This window comes from Schistocerca americana, chromosome 1 (assembly GCF_021461395.2).
Source record: "Schistocerca americana isolate TAMUIC-IGC-003095 chromosome 1, iqSchAmer2.1, whole genome shotgun sequence".
In the NCBI taxonomy this organism is placed as follows: Eukaryota; Metazoa; Arthropoda; class Insecta; order Orthoptera; family Acrididae; genus Schistocerca; species Schistocerca americana.
In genome coordinates, this window is record NC_060119.1 from 1,073,923,548 (window position 1) to 1,073,944,813 (window position 21,266).

General features: G+C 44.5%; 2 protein-coding genes across 2 annotated transcripts in view; one reads left to right on the top strand and one right to left on the bottom strand.

Annotated features, from left to right (window-relative positions):
• LOC124617385 overlaps positions 1-21,266 on the bottom strand; it is a 1,108,641-nt gene that overhangs the window by 666,258 nt on the left and 421,117 nt on the right. The window lies entirely within an intron of this gene.
• Positions 722-20,185, top strand: LOC124596380 (ribosome-binding protein 1-like). The gene is made up of 2 exons (XM_047135499.1): positions 722-769; positions 17,843-20,185. Exons 1-2 carry the CDS (start codon positions 722-724, stop codon positions 20,183-20,185), a joined length of 2,391 nt encoding a protein of 796 aa, XP_046991455.1.

Genomic DNA, 21,266 nt, shown 5'->3' on the forward strand with positions numbered 1-21,266 from the left:
TTTGTCATTTCACTCCACCACACTATTCATTTTCAGTTCTGGTTCTAAACCATAAAAATTATTCCCCAATACGAGTTGTTGCTCTCTGTCCATCTACATTTGTTGGAGATGTTGCCGCAGAGGACTGTGCGGCTGATCCCGGCAGAGGTTCGAGTTCTCCCTCGGGCATGTGTGTGTGTGTGTGTGTGTGTGTGTGTGTGTGTGTGTGTGTGTGTGTGTGTTTGCGTGTTTGTCCTTAGGATAATTTAGGTTAAGTAGTGTGTAAGCTTAGGGACTGATGACCCTAGCAGTTAAGTCCGATAAGATTTCCCACACATTTGAACATTTGGTCATAGTAACTGGTTAGTAAGTAATGTAAAGAGAAGGTAGCCCGATGATAATCTGACTTATCTCGTAGAGAGAGCTCATATTCAAATACTCCATTCGATTGGTCTACGAAATATTCGAGAAGGAAGCTACATAAAGTAGGAAGACTTATATGCGTAGTACGACACAATAGCAAACGTCCAAGAATTGCAATTAGAGTCTGATAAACGGCCTATGAAACAAGTAGAAAATGACTGCCCGCACGTAAAGCAGTATTTATTTGCCTGGTGTAACAGTTATGCGGTGTCATTAGCGAGAAGTCGACCTCCGGCAATGCGACGCAGCGCCTACCGTAATTCTCGGCTCCTGTACGAGCTGGGCAGTAACAAAGCTACGCACGTCCGCCGAGGGTGCCATGCGGGTATTCGCCCCCGCTCTGCTATCGGCGCTTGTCTTTATACAGGTACGTGTCAACTGCAAGCATCTCCTGTTCTCACACTTAGGCCTACGAAGGAATCTCGGAAATAGAATGACACCCGTTGTTGTTGTTGTTGTTGTTGTTGTTGTTGTTGTCTTCAGTCCTGAGACTGGTTTGATGCAGCTCTCCATGCTACTCTATCCTGTGCAAGCTTCTTCATCCCCCAGTACCTATCGCAACCTACATCGTTCTGAATCTGCTTAGTGTATTCATCTATTCGTCTCCCTCTACGATTTTTACCCTCCACGCTGCCCTCCAATACTAAATTGGTGAACCTTGATGCCTCAGAACATGTCCTACCAACCGATCCCTTCTTCTAGTCAAGTTGTGCCACAAACTTCTCTTCTCCCCAATTCTGTTCAATACTTCCTCATTAGTTATGTGATCTACCCATCTAATCTTCAGCATTCTTCTGTAGCACCACATTTTGAAAGCTTCTATTCTCTTCTTGTCCAAACTATTTATCGTCCATCTTTCACTTCCGTACACGACATACAAATACTTTCAGAAACAATTTCCTGACACTTAAACCTATACTCGATGTTAAAAAATTTCTCTTCTTCAGAAATGCTTTCCTTGCCATTGCCAGTCTACATTTTATATCCTCTCTACTTCGACCATCATCAGTTATTTTGCTCCCCAATAGCAAAACTCGTTACTACTTTAAGTGTCTCATTTCCTAATCTAATTCCCTCGGCATCACCCGACTTAATTCGACTACATTCCATTATCTTCGTTTTGCTTTTGTTGATGTTCATCTTATATCATCCTTTCAAGACACTATCCATTCCGTTCAACTGCTCCTCCAAGTCCTTTGCTGTCTCTGACAGAATTACAATGTCATCGGCGAACCTCAAAAGTTTTTATTTCTTCTCCATGGATTTTAATACCTACTCCGAATTTTTCTTTTGTTTCCTTCACTGCTTGCTCAATATACAGATTGAATAACATCGGGGAGAGGCTCCAACCCTGTCTCACTCCCTCCCCAACCACTGCTTCCCTTTCATGCCCCTCGACTCTTATAACTGCCATCTGGTTTCTGTACAAATTGTAAATAGCTTTTCGCTCCCTATATTTTACCCCTGCCACCTTCAGAATATGAAAGAGAGTATTGCAGTCAACATTGTCAAACGCTTTCTCTAAGTCTACAAAAGCTAGAAACGTAGGTTTGCCTTTCCTTAATCTAGCTTCTAAGATAAGTCGTAGGGTCAGTATTGCCTCACGTGTTGATATATTTCTACGGAATCCAAACTGATCTTCCCCGAGGTCGGCTTCTACTAGTTTTTCCATTCGTCTGTAAAGAATTCGCGTTAGTATTTTGCAGCCGTGACTTATTAAACTGATAGTTCGGTAATTTTCACATCTGTCAACACCTGCTTTCTTTGGGATTGGAATTATTATATTCTTCTTGAAGTCTGAGGGTATTTCGCCTGTCTCATACATCTTTCTCACCAGATGATAGAGTTTTGTTAGGACTGGCTCTCCACACCCGTTAGTCGCACTGAAACGTTCCTTTGTCTCGTACTGACACCTTAGTTGCGTAGCGCGAAGTCTCACTCACTTATGCGGCCGTCAAAATCATTTCACTCTTCGCGATGGAACCCTTACGACAGATTACAAGACCGATCGCTTTCTTAATTAATTAGGAAGCGTTTGTCGACGGATCCAGATTAATTTGCTGCAGTACAGAATAGCCTTATAAGGATCTCCAACCTCGCTTTGACCTGCCAGACAGGGTTAAACGTATCACTGCTCCAAAAATCCAAGATTAATGCGCTAGTGGTATCGAACTGCATTCAGCAAGATTCCGAGGTCAGATCACTGGACCGAAAACCGTACACCGCTAACACACTAGTACAAGGATTGTACAAAAGTAGAAAAACACCGCGTGAAATGAATGCTTGAACACAAATGCAAATCCTAGCCCAGCCTGTAGGTTGTCTGAACAGTGTTATGTCTACTTATATGGATATGGTGTCTGCTCTTTCGGACATGTCCGAAAGAACAGACACCATTGATGACCTGCAGCTACTTAAGGGTGTTGATATATATCAACGGAGACAGGTAAAAATGTGTGCCCCGACCGGGACTCGAACCCGGGATCTCCTGCTTACATGGCAGACCCTCTATCCATCTAAGCCACCGATGGCACAGAGGATAGTGCGACTGCACGATCTCGCGCACGCCTCCCGCGAGACCCTTATTCTCACCTTGTATGTCCACACCCTACATTCGTAGTGTCCCACCTCAACACACTCATTATTCGTCCGAAAGAACAGACACCATATCCATATAAGTAAATAGTTCTGGCAACACCGGCCATGACCTTTTTCTGTGCGGATGCATACATATTGCCCGAACTCTTACGGGACTTGGTAAGAATGTCTTCCACGAGTAATGAGTGTGTTGGGGTGGGACACTACGAATGTAGTGTGTGGATATACAAGGTGGGAATGTGGGTCTCGCGGGAGGCGTGCGCGAGATAGTCCCTGCAGTCGAACTATCCTCTGTGACCTCGGTGGCTCAGATGGATAGAGTGTCTGCCATGTAAGCAGCAGATCCCGGGTTCGAGTCCCGGTCGGGGCACACATTTTCACCTGTCTCCGTTGATATATACCAACGCCCTTCAGCAGGTGAAGGTATTAATGTAACTCTAATTTCGTAATAGTGTTATGTCTGGTTGCGAGTGCATTATGTCGGAGTTCCGTGAATTCGAGCGTGGGCAAATTGTTGGCGTTCGTTTGGCCGATGCTTCCATAACCGAGGTAGCCGATGTGTTTAGTGCTTCAAGAGGCACTGATCGAAGATTTATACCGTATACGGAAACAGCGGAAAAACGTTATCCGTTAAGTCACAACCAGGACGAAACTGTACGTTGAGCGATCGTGACGCACCGTCATTGAAGAGGATTGTGATGAAGCATAACAGGACGGCACCTGCAAAAGTCACTTGTCGCACTCGCGAACCTTGTCGGTATCAAAACATCACGAAGGGAACTCCGAACGCTGGGAACTGCAGGGAAAGTTGGAATTCCACTACCACTCTTCCGTGACGCAAATGCCTGTAGTAGGGAAACGTGGTCCCGAAGCTGTAAGGTCTAGATTACGGAGCAACGGAAAAAGTCATTTGGTCGAATGAGTCTCGTTTCACACTTTTTCCAACTTCTGGCTAGCTTACGTCTCAAGACTGAAACATGGAGGGGGTTCGATAAAGGTTTGCATAGCCGTGCCGTGGTGTTCCATGGGCCTCATGGTTACTCTGCAAGGTCGCATTACTGCAAAGATTATGTGACCATTTCGACTAATGAAGTCCATCTCAGGCTACAGTGTTTGTTCCCCAACTGTGATGCTGTGTTCCAAGACTACAGGGCACCTGCTCACACAGCTCGCATCGTCAAAGACTGGTTTTGTGAATTATCACATCTCCGGTGGCCACCATAGTCAACAGATTTCAATATTCTTGAGCCTTTGTGATCTACCTCGGAGAGTAGAGAGCATGATCACCGTCTGCCTCCATCACCGTTACCTGAACTTGCCACCATTTTGCAGGAAGAATCGTAGAAGATTCCCTTGAAAACCAAACAGGACCTGTATTTATCCATTCTAAGACGACTGGAAGCTGTTTTGAATAGCAACGGTTTTCTTACACAGTATTAGGCACGGTAATGTGTTGTGTTTTTGGTGATTCCATACATTCGTCCATGCTCTGTATTTATTACGAAACCAGTCCGTCTAATCACGTACACGCACTAAGGCGCAATATTTCCCTATAAAATTTTAAAGGAGTAACTGCAGTATCACGCCCTTACACGGGAACGAACTAACGAATTCTTTTAAGCGTTCCATACTGCCGGAATAACTTTATCCGTCACTGAAATTAACTCAATACCGACTTGATATACGCGACACTTTTAAAAAATCATCTCCACCCCCATAGGACGCACAGCGTGTCACCTATACTCAGCAGGACTGCTGGATGACTCTGTGATTTCACTAGATCCAAAGAGCTCCGCAAAATACACTGCTTGCCAAAAAAAGTGAAACACCCAGAAGCCAAAATCGGATGTCAACGTAATTTCCTAAAAGTACGCATCATCGGCGGATATGTAAATTATTAAAACTGTAATTCTGTGTGACAGGTACAACGACCACCACAGTGCATTAGCGTTGTTTGTTTATAGTGTTGGTTCTAGTCCTGGTAGGATATACACTGATCAGCCAGAACATTATAATCACCAACGTACTATAGACATAAACCCGTCCACGTCATAGCAGCATCGCCTGCCGAAGAATGACTGCTGGTCAGATACACGCACGGTGCATGCAGCATCAGTGAGCGTGCTGTCCATATGTGGAGTGGGGAAGACGTGTGATCTATTTGAGTTTGAGCGAGGGCAGATTTTGATGACCCGGAGGCTCGGTACCAGCATTTCGGAAACTGCAAGACTTGTCGGGTGTTCGAAGAGTGCTGTGGACAGTGTCTTCAACATGTGGCAAAACCAAGGTGAAACCACGTCCAGACGTCGTGGGGTTAGGCCACCAACCCGCATTACAAATGTCGGACGTCGTAGACTGGGCGGTCTGGTAAAACAGGGCAGGCCGCGAACCGTGGCGGAACTAACATAAGACTTTAATGCTGGTCAGAGTACAAGTGTGTCTGAACACACAAAGCACTCGACGACGCATGCATGTGCCAATTTTAACACCACGACATCGGCACCACTGGTCGTTGGCGCAGTGGCAAAGCGTTTCATGGTCTAATGAATCCTGATACCTTCTTCATCATGCCGGCAGGAGGGCGCGAATCTAGGGGAGCAGCTCCTTGACACGTGCACTGTGGCGTGCAGACAAGCTGATGGTGGCTCCATAATGCTCTGGAGAACATGCGTGTGGGCATCCATGGCTCCAGTGGAGCTCGTGCAAGGCACCATGACGGCCAAGGAGTATCGTGCACTCGTCGCAGACCACGTACACCCCTTCATGACGATGATGTTTCATGACGACAGTGGCATTTGTCAACAAAATAATGCGCCATGTCACAAGATCAGGAGTGTGGTAAGTAGTTCGAGGAACACAGTGGCGAGTTCCTATTGATGTGCTGGCCCCCCCAACTCGCCAAATCTGAAACCAGTCGAACACATTTGAGATGTGATTGAACGTGACGCAGAGCTCATCAGCCCCTCCCCAGAGTTTACGGGAGTTAGGTCAGTTGTGAGTGCATATGTGGTGTCAACTCCCTCCAGCGACCTCCCAAGGCCTCACTTGCCTCCATGCCCGCTGTTACCCGTGCTGAAGATGGACATACCCGCTATTAGGTAGGTGGTCATGGTGTTCTGGATGTTAAGTGTACAGAGGGACGCGACTGCGCCAGATGTAGATTGACCGCTGTGAGGGACACAAAGATGCTGTGTACTCTGTGAGATAGCATTATCAGAACCTGACGGATTTTTAAAGGGGCCTCATTGTGGGTTTCCATTCGGCCATCTGGTCGAATCGTGGAGCATTCGGATGTGACAACGGATCGATGTTGAACTGCATGATTAGATTAGATTAATTATTCATTCCATAGACCCATAAAAGAGGGAATCCTCCTGGGTGTGGAACATGTCAGATAAACACATTACAAAAATGTAATTAGAAAAACTTGAGTTTCATTAATTTTAATGATCCTCAGTCAATAAACAGTAAAATTATGTACATGAATTAAATTTAAAGTTCTAATATTTACAGGTTTAATACTTGCATCTGCTTTCATTAAATCCATCATTCAGACATTTGCTTGTTCCTTGGCTATTACAACCAATTATTGTCAAAAATTAAAGTAAATTATTCATTTCAGTGATCCTCAGTTGAGAACAGTCAGATTATGTACAAGATTTAAAATTAAAGTTCCACTATTTACAGACTGAAGACTTACATCTGCTTTCCATACATCCATCATTCACACAGTAGGTAGTTATTTGGCTGTTACAACCAAGTATAGTCAAAAATTAAATAAATTTTCATTAGAATGGTCTACTGCACTTGGTGAGAAACTCATGTATGGAATAGAAGGAGTTGGCCACCAACAATTCTTTTAAATTATGTTTAAATTGTGCCTTGTCTGAAACTAAACTCTTAATGGGAAAATGAGGACGGGCATGGTTCCAGTCGATCACGCCTGACCGCCACAAAGGAGGAACACCATATTGTGCACCAAGCACATCATAACGCCTTCGCTTCTGAGTCTACCATCCGGCGAATAATGGAGTCTTAGGACGCCCTGTGTCATCCTATACCATTGCTCGGATATTAGCAGCTGCCGAACTAGGGTATTACCGTTCCATGCGTAGGCTGCCGTTAAAATCACAACACAAACGGCTCCGTTTGGAGTGGTACCGTGACAGGGAAGCATGGGCTACTAATGACCATCGTTGACGAGTATGGTGGCTTCCAACGTTATGGAGAGACATAACGGTTTACTCCTGGTGCCATCGAATATGACTTCAGATCACAGCTGATAGTAGTTGAGGACTCAGACGACAAAACGGTACATCACAGCTATCTTACGTCTCCATGTATTACCTCCAATGCGACAGTACCTTGGTGCCGTTTTTCAAGAGGACAGTCATTTTCCACACATAAAATTTGTCTGCGTGACGTTGAAGCACTACTGTGACCAGAAAGACCCCCAGATGTGTCCCCGATAGAAGATGTGTGGGACAAGCTCGGATGTCAACTCTGTCACAGTGCAGGATATCAAGGATCATTTACAACAGCTACGAGTCACATAGCCTCGAGATACCATAAAACGGCTTTATGACCAACTCCCCAACCGAATCACTGCATTCGTCCAGGCCAGAGAACGTCGTACTGGTAAGTCGGCTGATACTCTCAAAGTTCTCTGTATATTTCACTCAGGTACGTAATCACCGAAATAACATCACATGTCCTACCAACCCTGAAGATTCCTATCGTTTCCATTCCCCCTTCTGGGTGGATAACCTTTTTTTATCAGAAAGCGTAGCATGACTGAACGCGGTCAGAACAGATTAACTTTCGAGGCTAACGGACGGCACCGCCGTCAAAACACAAGTCTCCGCTATGGAGTGAAGCCAGTCAGACCGTGCAGCCGCCCTGTTCCGACCCTTTTGTTTATCGAGACCTCCATCTGGCGAGGCTTCGGGAATATCCGCTGGACTCTTTTTTAACAGCCGCGATAATAAGGCGCGGCCGTCTGAGTTGTCAGACACAGAAAGCAAATAAAAGCTCCACCCTAATCGAAATCTCACACAGATAATTACTCCTTTGGAACGTCGTCCCAGCAGACTCTTAAATGATACGTTACAGCGTCCATGTAACGTATGTGGCCATTTCTCTCAGTCAAACAGAGCAGCAGTTGCTCATTTCTTCTCCTACTTTCGCTCCTTACTCCATTCGTTTTTCAGTCCATCACATAATTCGTTTTCTCTCCTCTTCATTACCTGAACCCAACCACATTCCTCTTTCTGCCCTGATCTAATCGATTCTCTCAATCCCCTGCTGGCAAGGCTAGCATTTTAAATCTACCTACCCTTAAATTATCTTCATTACTCTACTTTTCGCAAATACATATAAACTGTGTTTTCTGTTATAGCTGTTAGTGATTTCTGTCATAACTATCTTTAAGCATTGTATTACGTACTAGATAACACGCCACCCGCCAAGAAAGCTCCAAGACTTGTTTTATTCCTGGCGTAAAAGCGACTCCAGCGCAGTGATTACGATGGCAGGTTGAACCATAGTTCAATTCTTTTATCTTGGCGGCTCGCGCATGCCCGCCCAGACGCGGGAGATTGCTGCGTTGCCAGTAGCACGCGCCGAGAGACGCAGCACCAAAGTATAGCATAGTTCGCGAACTTACGTTTAGGGGGGAGCTCGCAGTTTATGAAGTAAAGCCACCACGGCCGCATTAACCCTTTCGCTGCCTCAGAGACGTGCTCCCCGCATTCCGCGCTGTGCTCGATTTTGTCATCACTGTGCACTGCTCGCCTGTGCAGACACATTGTGTTACGACTGCTTTGACACACTTAGCATTCGATTTCACAAAAACTATTCGGCCCAAAAATTTGATTTTTACACATCTTCTTGACTGATACCTTCACCCCATAAATGACCTAATTTTGTTTCGATGTTCAACGCAGTTATTGTGCAGCATTAAATGTAGTAAACCATTGCACGAAATTTTGAAGAGTTTGCAGAGGTAAAAGTCCACAGCGTATACTTTCCGTATGGTCGATTTTAGTTGCCACTAGAAATTTCAAAAAATTACAGTCATACGAATAAAACTCATGAAGTAAGACACTTCGATATTATTTTTAAATAAAGAAAACACTAAGCACCGATCAAGATTTGAACACGGAACCTTTTGTTTTTCAGCCAAGTACCTTAACCATTACGCTAACGCAACTCGTCGTTCAATGGATTTCCTGGGTACTTTAAAGAATGACGCAAAATACCGACAAACACTGTTGGTATGATTATGAATTACTCACGTTTCGTCGAAGTACAATAGGAAATATACAATTACCGCTGTTCTCTATTGCGAAAAAGCGATTAGTGAGAATGAATTTCCTTGCTATTGCCTGAATTAGGAGGCTTATTGCTTGTTTGGTTTCATTAATTAATAGAATATGAAGCAGTTGGTGTAAAGAATGCTTTTTCCAAACTTTCTTTTATAGAAAGTCTGCTATCAAGACATTGCTTTTGTTCAATTACTTTATTTATGACTGAACGTTTCTAAAACTGCGGACACTCGTCCGTGCTCTGCACTGCAGTCGAGCTCTGGCAACGTCGTTCTCTGTTCATTGGCTGACTGTTTTAGGATGTCAGATGCGCAGAACGAACCTAAACTTGGCCGCCGTCATAAATGACGCGCACTTTAACAACTGTAATTAACAAATGGGCATTCGAACAGCAAGGCGCAGAATTCACATGAAGGATCAACACTTTGACGACGTTCAAGACAATGTGACGCAAGAGCTGAACAACATCCCGAAGGAGGACTTTGTTGACTGTTTCACTTGGTTGTGTGTGAGTTCTGTGTGTCGTAAAAAAGTGGGGAGAGACTATGTAGAACACTTGTAGCACTAAAATCCACCATCTTAACTTTTTTTTATTAATCCAGTCTCCAAACTTCTTCGACTGACGCTGTAAGATCTCTAAAAATATAAATCAATGAAGAATAACTAGTTAGAAGTTAAAAAACAGCACTATGTCTGTAACTTTGACACTGAAGATAAACAAATAGTTATTAAAGACATTTGAAATCTGTCTTTGCTGCTACTAAAAATTAGTATTTATTTTACCATATGCGTTTCTATTGCTTTTGTAAAACATCGCCAGTGATCTGAAATGAATTTTTTAGACAGGCTGTATATGTTACTATATTATGAAGTAAACGACTTTCCTGTATTCTGTAATGTGGTACTTGTTTTTAGTCATTTGATTTTCATTTTACGTAACGGTATGCCGTAACTGTATAAGTTTGTTGCAGTGAAAAGCAGTTCCGGTTGTACGATGTTTTACTGATACAGCGGATGTCGACTGACTGTACATTCCTCACAGCAACATGTACTTCTTTGGTTAACAGTTATATGCGAGCTTTGTACGTTGATACATCTCTTGGAACATAGTAATTTTTTGACGCAGAAACATTTAGTTTTATTTAAAAAACTGAAACATTAAAAATCTTTACAATAACTTTATTTGTAGATTTAAAAAAATCCGTGTTGTTTTATCCTAAAACTGAACACGTACGTACAGTTAATTTTTCTCGCAAGTATTTTGACGATTTTACCGCATTTGGTTCATGTAGCATACTGCATGTAGGATTTTCAACTTGAAAAGCCGTCAGAATGCTTAAGAAAGGGAAACAAGCATGTGTCCATCCACCAAGGGGTGTTAAGACTGATTAAACCAACTAAGAGATACTTCCTCCTTTGGCCACTGTTTTCTTATTGCTTCGGGAGATTCGCTGTCTTTGACGAACAACCGTGGGGCAAGAGAGAGATGATAGTGGTTTGCTTGCATTGTCTATACTGACGCGTGTGCCAATGCTGTATTGACTGGTGAAGTGCTCCACAGTACCACGTCTGCAAAGAATGAATAATTGATCAGACCTTGTTAATGTGTTTGTATGAAGTCGCCGTTAAACACGTTAGCATAAGCGTGTAGTGAGGTCTGAGCGTTATAACACTCGTTCATTAGCTATGTATCTCGACCTTTAGATCGTTTTAATCGCCGACTCCGAGAGCTGCCTCCACTTTGATTGTTTCCGCTCCATAGGTTTTACAACGGTCAGTTACTGCTCATTGTTTACACAAATCTCGATACACGTTAACGGTGGTAAACCGTTGGCGAAATCACAGTTTTGCGAACCCCACAGGTATGTCTTTTATGACGCATTATTAGACCCATTCCTTTAACCATCCAGTTCCGAACTGTTAATCTGCGCTCCTTGTTAGTCCAGAACCTTACGCTAAGAAGTTGCGCGCAAAAACCATAAAGAATAGCGCTTGCCCATCCAGCCGAATTTACAACCTTGCAGGGTATAGTACTTATAAGCCAATGATACCTCAATACATCTTATGGACGCTATTATATAAAATTCGAGGGGCCTTCAATAAGTAATGCAACAAATTTTTTTTCTCAGCCAATTTCGGTTGAAAAAATGCGGAATTTCTTTGTGGGACATCGTGGACTATTTCAGCTTCGGCCTCCATAGTTTCATGAACTTCCTAAAGGTGGCGGCGCTACACATAGCCTTCAAAATGTCGTCTGTAACGGAAGTGCGTTCCAAGCAGAGAACTCTCTTTTAGAGAGAAAACGAGAGCATCGCAGATATTCATAGGTGCGTGCTAAATGCAAAAGCACGTTGAGTCGTTGGGAGGGGCGTCTGTCATCACCGCAGCAAAGTCGCGCAAACCTATCCCATGTCCCTCGCGCCGGCCGGCCGTGCACAACCGCGATTCCTGCGATGTTAGAACGAAGAAACGACTTCAGTATGTTCGTCTCCATAAAAGTGCAAACAAGCTTCTCCTTCTCCATGACTACGCAAGGCTTCACACAAATTCTCGCACCCGAGAGGAGCTCACAAAACTTCATTGGACTGTTCTTCCTCATCCACCGTACACCTTGGATCTCGCACCTTCCGACTTCCATCTGTTTGGCCCAATGAAGGACGCACTCCGCGGGAAGCAGTACGTGGATGATTGGGAGGTTATCCAGAGTATGCAGACACAATAGCGCCTTTCTTAGCAATCATATACAACCGCTCACTTGACGAAAGGTCTGTTCCTAAAGACTGAAAAGTTGCACAGGTCGTACCAATATTCAAGAAAGGAAATAGGAGTAAGCCATTGAATTACAGACCCATATCACTGACCTCAATTTGCACCAAAGAATGCAATGAAGTGCAATATAGTAGCCACTGTTTGTGGTTTGCCGTGTGTGTGTCTGTCGTAATGACGCCGCCACGAAGGTTAAAAACCGCTCGAGAGCCTAATTACAGATCACAATACTAAATACCACTGACGATGGACGAGATATCAGCCCCCTTTGATCTCGCGGCCCCCAAACAAAGCATCAAGTGGCAGCATTTTGTTAATCAGGAAATTCCAGTCTTGCTTGTTGTCTCTGTCTCCTTCAAGAGGTCACTTCCTGTTCATCTGTGTGAACCAACGTCTCCAGACACACAGATGGAGGTCTTCATCTCTCCTCAGAGTACTGTGTTACTATTGGCTAATGCTGGGGACAAAAGTAGAGCTGATGCAATTTTGATATCAAAAATAGAGTTAAATAGTTCATTTCCACTACGCTATCAAAATGATTGTTCAGTAATTTACGCTCTCCTCCACTTTACAGTGTTTGAGAATCACACGCAAACATTACTCAAATCAAGTAATAAAATTTGCGCCACAAATAAATTGTAGCACTAAATATATTCAAGGTCTTGTATGCACCAACGTTTGACAACACAAACACCTTCCTCCACCACAACGTTTCAGTAAATATATCTGGTGAAGAAATCCTACTGATTGCACAAACTCGAGTTCGCAAAGCACGCAACATCTGCCGATTGCTGGATACCCCTGTTTGGTCCAGCTGGGAGAGACATGCACCTACGCCGGCCATGCCGGCAGCTGCACACCCATCCTCCAGTATCCACACGTTGCTGTAGTGAATGCTCAGTAGTCAGAGAGAGATGGTCACCAACCAGTCAACCAATCAATTTACTTGGGTGGAATTATCATCCATCACAGACACCCATTATACTGAATCTTCTCACGCAACACACGTTTGCTTCTATCGCTGCTCACCCAGCACACTGGTCACTTCGTCAGTCCTCATAGACGCAGGCAAGAGCAGACACTTCTGCGCATTCTTTGTATTTAACTGCACACCATGGGCCAAAATAATTCGCGACTTAACAGCCTCCAAAGCCTCGTAGCCACTCATGTTGCTGGCTGCAACTAATTAAATAGATCAATTAATTATCCCATCTCCTCTGTGGTAATTACTCCAGTCCTCCCATTTTACCCTCCCCTCCCCCCCCCCCCCAACTCGCACTCCCAGCTAAAAATTGGCAGGGAAAGGACTCGGTCTGTGCTGGAGAGGAAAGATTTCATGACAGGAAATTCAATGATGTAGCAAAGGAGATATGGTTTATTTACAAAATTCAAGTTTCAGGGACTTAATCTCTTCATTTGGCGGGAAAACCTCACATCCAGCAACTAAATATTCTAATTGCATAGTTACACTGCTGTAAATTGGTGATGGTGTCTAGTTGGGCCGGCCGCTGGTGGCCGAGCGGTTCTAGGCGCTTCACTCCGGAACCGCGCGACTGCTACGGTCGCAGGTTCGAATCCTGCCTCGGGCATGGATGTGTGTGATGTCCTTAGGTTAGTTGGGTTTAAGTAGTCCTAAGTTCTAGGGGACTGATGACCTCAGATGTTAAGTCCCGTAGTGCTCAGAGCCATTTGAACCATTTTTTGTCTTGTTGGAAAAAATTTTCGTGTATGTGATCAACTTGTCATGCAAGGATCGAGTGAGCTAGTGCTCAATGCTGCAATCACAGCACATCCCACCCCTGCACCACTTGCTCCCTCCATTCCCTTGCCTCCCAGAAATAATTGGCGGTAAAAAGATCCACTCTCTGTTGGAGAAAGGATCTCACGACACGAAGTTCAAATCAATGTCAATAATATACTGACACGTAAGCTTTGTAAAATCAGTTTGCAGGAGACAGGGCTGCCAAACTTGGTAGATCTCACATCTGTACCCCCCTCCCCCAACCCCACTTCTTATGATGTAATGAAGTGCAATATAGTAGCAAATGGTTGGGGGTTTCCTGCGTATGTCTCTATAGTCAGGATGCCGCCGCGAAAGTCAAAAACCGCTCAAGAGCCTAATTACAGATCTCGATACTGAATACTGCAGACGACGGACCAGGTAACGGTCCCCTTTGATCTCATGGGCCCCAAACTAAGGATCAAGTGGCAGCATTCTGTTGATCAGGAAATTAGAGGCCCGCCACTCCCTTCTCATCTGTGTAACCGAAGCCTCCAGATACACAGCTGAAGGCCTTCATCCCTCCTCAGAGTAATGAGTTCCTATTGGTTTATACTGGGGAAGAAGGTAGAGCTCATGCAATTTCGATATCAAAAATAGAGTTAAATAGTCCCTTTGCACTGGCCTATCAAACTGATTGTTCAACAATTTGCAGGAGTCAAATAGCTAGCTTAAGAGATTCATTTCCACCTCACAATAATCCTCCTTCGTGATAAACCATGTTTTCAACGTCTGAGTATCACACCTAAATGTTATGCAAATCAAGTAATGAAATTTCTGCCACAAATAGATCGTAGCACTATATGCATCTGAGGTCTTGTATGCACCAATGTTTGAGAACAAAAACACTCTCCTCGACCACAACGTTTCTACTAAACAGATCTAGTGAGAAATATCCTACCGATCACTAAAACTCGCAATCGCAAATGCTAGGTAGCCCCGTTGGGTCTGGCCGGGAGAGACCCGCACCTGCGCCGGTCATGCCTGCAGCTGGACACCCACCCCCCGAGCATCCACACGCCTGCTGTACTGAATGCTTAGAGGTCAGAGAGAGACTGTTACCAAACAGTCAACCGATCAATTTACATGGGTGAAATAATCGTCCAGCACAAACACCCAACGTATTGAATCTTCTCATGCAACACACATGTCTGCTTCCACAACATGTTTTTGAGTGGGGTGCGCCTTTAGCAAAACACAATTTTGTTTTTTTATCCCAGTCATGTTTCACTGCAGTTGCAGCATCATCAGTGGGTTTCACAGAAGGGTGGATTATCCCCAGAGGGTGAGAATGCAACCTTCAGGGGGTCATAAACCACTTAGCTGAACAATGAGTGAAGGTCATAAATCAATCAAGTTTCTCCATGAATGTATGCTTGCCCCTGAATGTATGCAAACTGTACTGATGAATGTGCCAGAACACAGGTTATCCCACTATTCCTTAGTTGGCGGTCGATATCAGAGAAGTAGTTTGGTCAGGGACATACGGAAGATTGGGAAACCAGTAAGATAACTATGCAGCTGCACTGTAGTGTTGCAAGATCTAGAAGCTATCTCAATAACTCCTTTTCCTTTTTTAATACGTACAGAATGTTTCATATTACATACAAGTTCAATATCAGAGACTATACTACAGGCCATAGATTCACATGTAATGTTTACAATCTTACGTTATATTACCAGGGAATCCATGCGAAACTGACGCACTTTTATAGTTTTAAATAATGACTGTATTTGGAATAAGTGTAGTCGTTGGGATAAAGGTAGCTATGTGAATGAAGAGACAATATCTTTAAAAATGGTCCGAACGACGTGAAATAATAATCATGAAATTGTGATTCATCGTTGTATATTCATTTCCATGTGTCCAAAAACGTGTTTTGCATTCGGAATGTTTGTTCCGGCTTGTACGATGGGCAGAGATCAGGGACTGTCAGTAGAGCCACATAACCTATTAACTTTATGTTATATTATGTTAACCGGGGACCTCGAAACGATGGAGAGGCTCTGTCCCCGCCGCAGCCGCAGTGGTCCGCAACCCCACGGCGACTGCCGCAGTCCACTTCACCCCTCCACCGCCCCACACCGAACCCAGGGTTATTGGGCGGTTCGGTCCCCGGTGGACCCCCCCCTCCCCCCCCCCCCTCCCCCAGCGAACGTTTCACACCAGACGAGTGTAACCCCTATGTTTGCGTGGTAGAGTAATGGTGGCGTACACGTACGTGGAGAACGTGTTTGCGCAGCAATCGCCGACATAGTGTAGCTGAGGCGGAATAAGGGGAACCAGCCCGCATTTGCCGAGGCAGATGGAAAACCGCCTAAAAACCATTCACAGACTGGCCGGCTCAACGGACCTCTACACAGATCCGTCGGGCGGATTCGTGCCCGGGACCAGGGGCACCTGCCCGCCCGGGAAGCCGTGCGTTAGACCGCACGGCCAACCGGGCGGGCACCTATAACTTTAACTCGACACTTTCAATAATAGCCATGAAGTTAGGCCGTAGTAGTAATAGGTTAACAGCACTTGAAGCCCATCATGACAAATATTTTTTTTATGTCTGCAGGCTTTCGTGGCCGTTGTCACTAAAGTTAAAATCTTCTGGGTTGTTAGGCCGCATCATATTTCCTTTAATATGATTGACGTTTCGACACCTCTGCTGGGATCTTCTTCAGGATCTTCCGGTGTCCTCTATTGCTAGAGCACTGTCAGAGACCAGTGTCGCGTTCTCTTGTAAAGGGGAGTTTTCCCGCGTTTGTGCTGAAGAAGTGAGAGTATTTTCATAAAATCTAAGTTACAGTACTGAAACATCGAAATATTTTTAACCACAAATACATTTCCCAACATTTTCTTACAACAAGAGCCGGCCGAAGTGGCCGTGCGGTTAAAGGCGCTGCAGTCTGGAACCGCAAGACCGCTACGGTCGCAGGTTCGAATCCTGCCTCGGGCATGGATGTTTGTGATGTCCTTAGGTTAGTTAGGTTTAACTAGTTCTAAGTTCTAGGGGACTAATGACCTCAGCAGTTGAGTCCCATAGTGCTCAGAGCCATTTGAACCATTCTTACAACAAATCGTACCAATAACGACGCATCATCGAAAGATCCTCAATGTTCTGATGTTTTGAAACAGTATATATTCACAGGACATACGTCATTAACACAAAACCCACCAAATACAGGCTTCATCTGATTAGAACAAAATCCAATACGGCATCTCCCAAGTTCTGCTTGAGACGTAGACATTATACGGATGTGACGTAGGGCGGCTAGGTTGAAGAGAGTGAGCTTCTGTAGAACCCACATTTACATATTGCTATATAAACCTAACCGACATTTCAGGGCGCGGCCTGAAGACTAGCTATTACATGTTCAGAAAACATCACTTGATAACAACAGCTATCAAAAACTTTGATTGTCATTATGTAAATTCGCGTGGGAAATATTCGAAATGTATCCTGGTAATTTAAATTCTGTAATCCATTATTCTGGGGCACCTTCACCTCAGCCATGTCTGATTCAGGTTGTATGCTCCCAAAGTATTAACATAAAGAAAATTGAAGCATAAATTACGAATGGGGCATCAGCGTAGAGTATACACTAACAGTGTGGAGAAATGCAGGCCAGACACTTTGTTCTCGGGAACCATGCATCATTCGAGATCTACTCACAGAAAAACTAAAAGTACTTGACATGACCAACGTCTGGTTGAGATAAATACTTGGTTTTAACGATAACTTATTTGATGCTGATAGTACATATTTTAATGTTTGTTTCTTACATGATAAATGAATATAAGAAATGATTTTTAGTAATTTACCCTTACTTTTTTCCTGCAGACAGGGGGAAAAAAGCACGCATTTTCACCTAGTTAATTTTCGAAAAGATTGTGTCCAACTCTTTTTTCCTTTTGAGAATAAACACACTTTCGACCAGTGTACTACAGATCCATAACCTCTTTCTGTATTAATTTCAGGTGGACTCTGCAGTTAATATCCTGAAAGAATTAAGACGAAACGGAGGAAGCCTTTCTTGGGTGCTGGAACTTCAAGTGCGATCTCATCCCGAGTACACCAACAAGAAAGAATATCGGTCTCGGAACCCACCCATTCTCGTGAAAGGTATAACACAGGAGGAGGTGGATCATGCAGCAACACGTAAGCAGCTCCTGACAACTGCTGACAGAAGAACCAACACATTCCTCGATACCAAGGCCCTTGACGTTACTCGACAACGCCCTGAAGGCACAGATGCCCAAACTGAAAGGATAAAGAGTGGTAATGCACCAGGAATTGAGAGAACTCTGGCACAGAATGAGACTGAACATACAACTACACAAAGTCAGCTGTTGGCTTCTGGTGAAACAAGGACTAGCGCTCCTCTGGAGACCAAACTCCTGGAGGCTGCTCAAGAGCAAAACGCAGGCACAGATCCCCAAGCTGGAAGGAGGCAATTTGGTAATGTACAAGGAAATGAGAAAGCTCTGGCACAAACGGAAACTGAGCTTACAGCAACACAGAAGCAGGTCCTAGTAGCTGATAACAGTAGAAATAACACATTCCTGCGGACCAAAGTCCTTAACATTGACGAAGAACGACCTCAAGGGATAGATTCCCACACTGAAAGGAGACAGGGTGGTAATTTACCAAGAAGTGAGGAAGCTGTAGCACAGAATGAGACTGAGCGTACAGCAACAAAAAAGCAGGTCCCACTTGATGGTGACAGAAGGACCAGCACTTTCCTGGAGACCGAACCGCTTGGGGCTACTCAAGAACGAACTCTTAGCTCAGATATCAAACCCGAAAGTAGACAGAACAGCAACTCACAAGGAAGTGAGGGAGCTCTACCAAAGACGGATACCGAGTATACAACAACACAAACGCACGTCCTAGCAGCTGGTGAGAAAAGAACCAACACATTCCGAGAGAGCAAACTCCCTGATGTTACTCAAGAACGACCTGAAGGTACAGATGCCCAAACTGAAAGGAGACGGGGTGGTGATGTACCAGGACGTGAGGAAGTCCTAGCACAGAATGAGACTGAGCATATAACAACACAAAAGAAATTCCTAGCAGATGGTGACCGTAGAACCAACAAATTTTTAGATACCAAACTCCTTGTTGCTCAAGAAAGACCTAAGGGCACAGATGCTCAAACCGAAAGGAGACAGGGTGTTGATGTACCAGGAAAGAAGGAAGCTCTCGCGCAGAATGAGACTGAGCTTACAGCAACACAAAAGCAGGTCCCACCAACTGGTAACACAAGGACCAGCGCTGTCCTCGAGGTCAAACCCCTTGCGGCTTCTCAGAAACGAAATGAAGGCACACAGGACCAAATTGAAAAGGGACAGGGTATTCAGGTACAAGAAAATGAAAAAGCTCTGTTGCCATCATTTGGCGGTAATGGTTCAGAGACTACCTTGATAGAAAGTGGGAAAGAAATGCATCAAGTCGCAAAGGATTCTAAAGAGGCAAAGAGCTCGAGAACCAGCTCGCAGCGACAGCCACCAGGCTCGTGGAAAGCCACTGAGACTTCACAAGGGAGTGATCAGTTTACAACAACGGAAAATGAACGCCAGATTGTTCAGGGTAAATCTCAAATGACCAGAGGAGAGAGTGATGCAACTACAGAAGCAAATGTGGTTTCCTTGGCACCTGCAAAGGACCGAACTAATCTGAAAAGGAACAATGTGTTGATGGATGCTGTAGAAGGAGCACAAGTGGCTGCCAAAGCTGAAATGAACAGTCTGGAGCCAGAGGAAGTGCTGAGGCAGACAACAACAGAGGAGGTCGGGGTAGCCCAAAAAAGCCAACTGGAGCGCTATGGGGCATCTCGGAGTAGCACAGACCGAACTGCAGCCTCAGAAGGGAACGAAGTAAAATTTACGGATGATTTAACGAGCGGCAGCGGGTTCAAAACAAGCACTACAGGACGTTCTCTTGTGTCACAAGATGGCGGTGAAAGTGAAGTGGATTCGAGTTTGGAAAATCCTGCCACACTCAGGATGACAACGGTAGTGGACGAGATGCAGGTACTACTGCAGGCCGACGCTACAACGGCGGGCGGAGGCGACTACGGAGCACAAGTGGCTGCCAAAGCTGAAATGAACAGTCTGGGGCCAGAGGAAGTGCTGAGGCAGACAACGACAGAGGAGGTCGGGGTGCCCCAAACAAGCCAACTGGAGCGCTATGGGGCATCTCGGAGTAGCACAGACCGAACTGCAGCCTCAGAAGGGAGGATACGGCCTCTCGCTATTGTCTCTGATATAGGGATAGAGGACACGGGCTTAGCCAGGGACAGTGAGCTGTACGACTACTGACGAGAGCGTGAATTCGACTGAAGAGGATCAAATGGGAGACCAGTTCTACGGTTATAGACTGAGTATTTTGCAAATCTGAATTTAACGTTGAATAGAGGGTACTTGAACTATTCAAATTTCATCGAATAACCGGTTTATTTTACCGCAACTAGTTCTAGGCTTAACCCGATCTTCTATTGGCGGTGTGCATTTCAGGGATAAATTACATACTACGTAATTGCGAAATATGTATTACGGCTAAGGTAATGATGCTCAGAAGACTTTCTTATTTTGTTTTATTTTATAAAAAGCACGCTTCCTCTGCATAATACACAGCGGTCAGCTCAGAAGAACGCCTGCACGGGGTGAGGCAGTGTGCGGGGGCTTCCTTCCAGCACAGAGTTCTCAATGGTCTGTGTTATTGGGCGCCCCAGAAATACTGCCCCACTACTACACGTGTTTGTCGGTATTGTGTTTCGCTGTTCGACCTATTTAGGCTCCTACTTTCTTTTATTTATTTATTTATTTATTTTCACAGCCGCATTGTAAGCAAATACCTTTAGAGAAAACCCTGCAATTGCCGATGCTTTAACTGAATAAAACGAAATGCGTATCATGACGAAAAACGTGTTGGATACACAGTACCAATATTAATAGCGTAATTTAAACAGACGTAAATGATCAATGCACACACAAAGGAAGATTTTCACCGACATTATTCCGAAGTAAAATTGAGGTAAAGGTACGAGACGATTTAATGTACAGGGTGTTTATAAATGATCGGTGCAGTTTTCAAAATTAATAATAAGTCGATTTATTACTTCATATGGGCAAACCTTACAGCATAAGCAGCGGAAGTGGCCAAGTTTTTGATGCGCTACCCGCTGTTCACGTAGTGTCTGTTTACAAGTTGACGTCGCAACAGAAAGAGGCTTTCTGTGTGCTGCGTTTTGAGGTGTTGAAATCTGTGGTCACAGTGCAATGTGAGTTTCGTGCACGGTTTAGGAAAGATCCACCACACAAGAATAACGTAGGTAGATGGTATCGGCAGCTCGTGGGAACAGTCCTGGTCGACCTCGTGTGTCTCGTGCAAAGATCGAAA

Bases quoted from the DNA above. Each gene is read 5' to 3' on its own strand.
- LOC124596380 (XM_047135499.1), top strand. From the start codon at position 722: ATGCGGGTATTCGCCCCCGCTCTGCTATCGGCGCTTGTCTTTATACAG. The intron at 770-17,842 runs GTACGTGTCAAC...TATTAATTTCAG, and splicing joins CGGCGCTTGTCTTTATACAG to GTGGACTCTGCAGTTAATAT.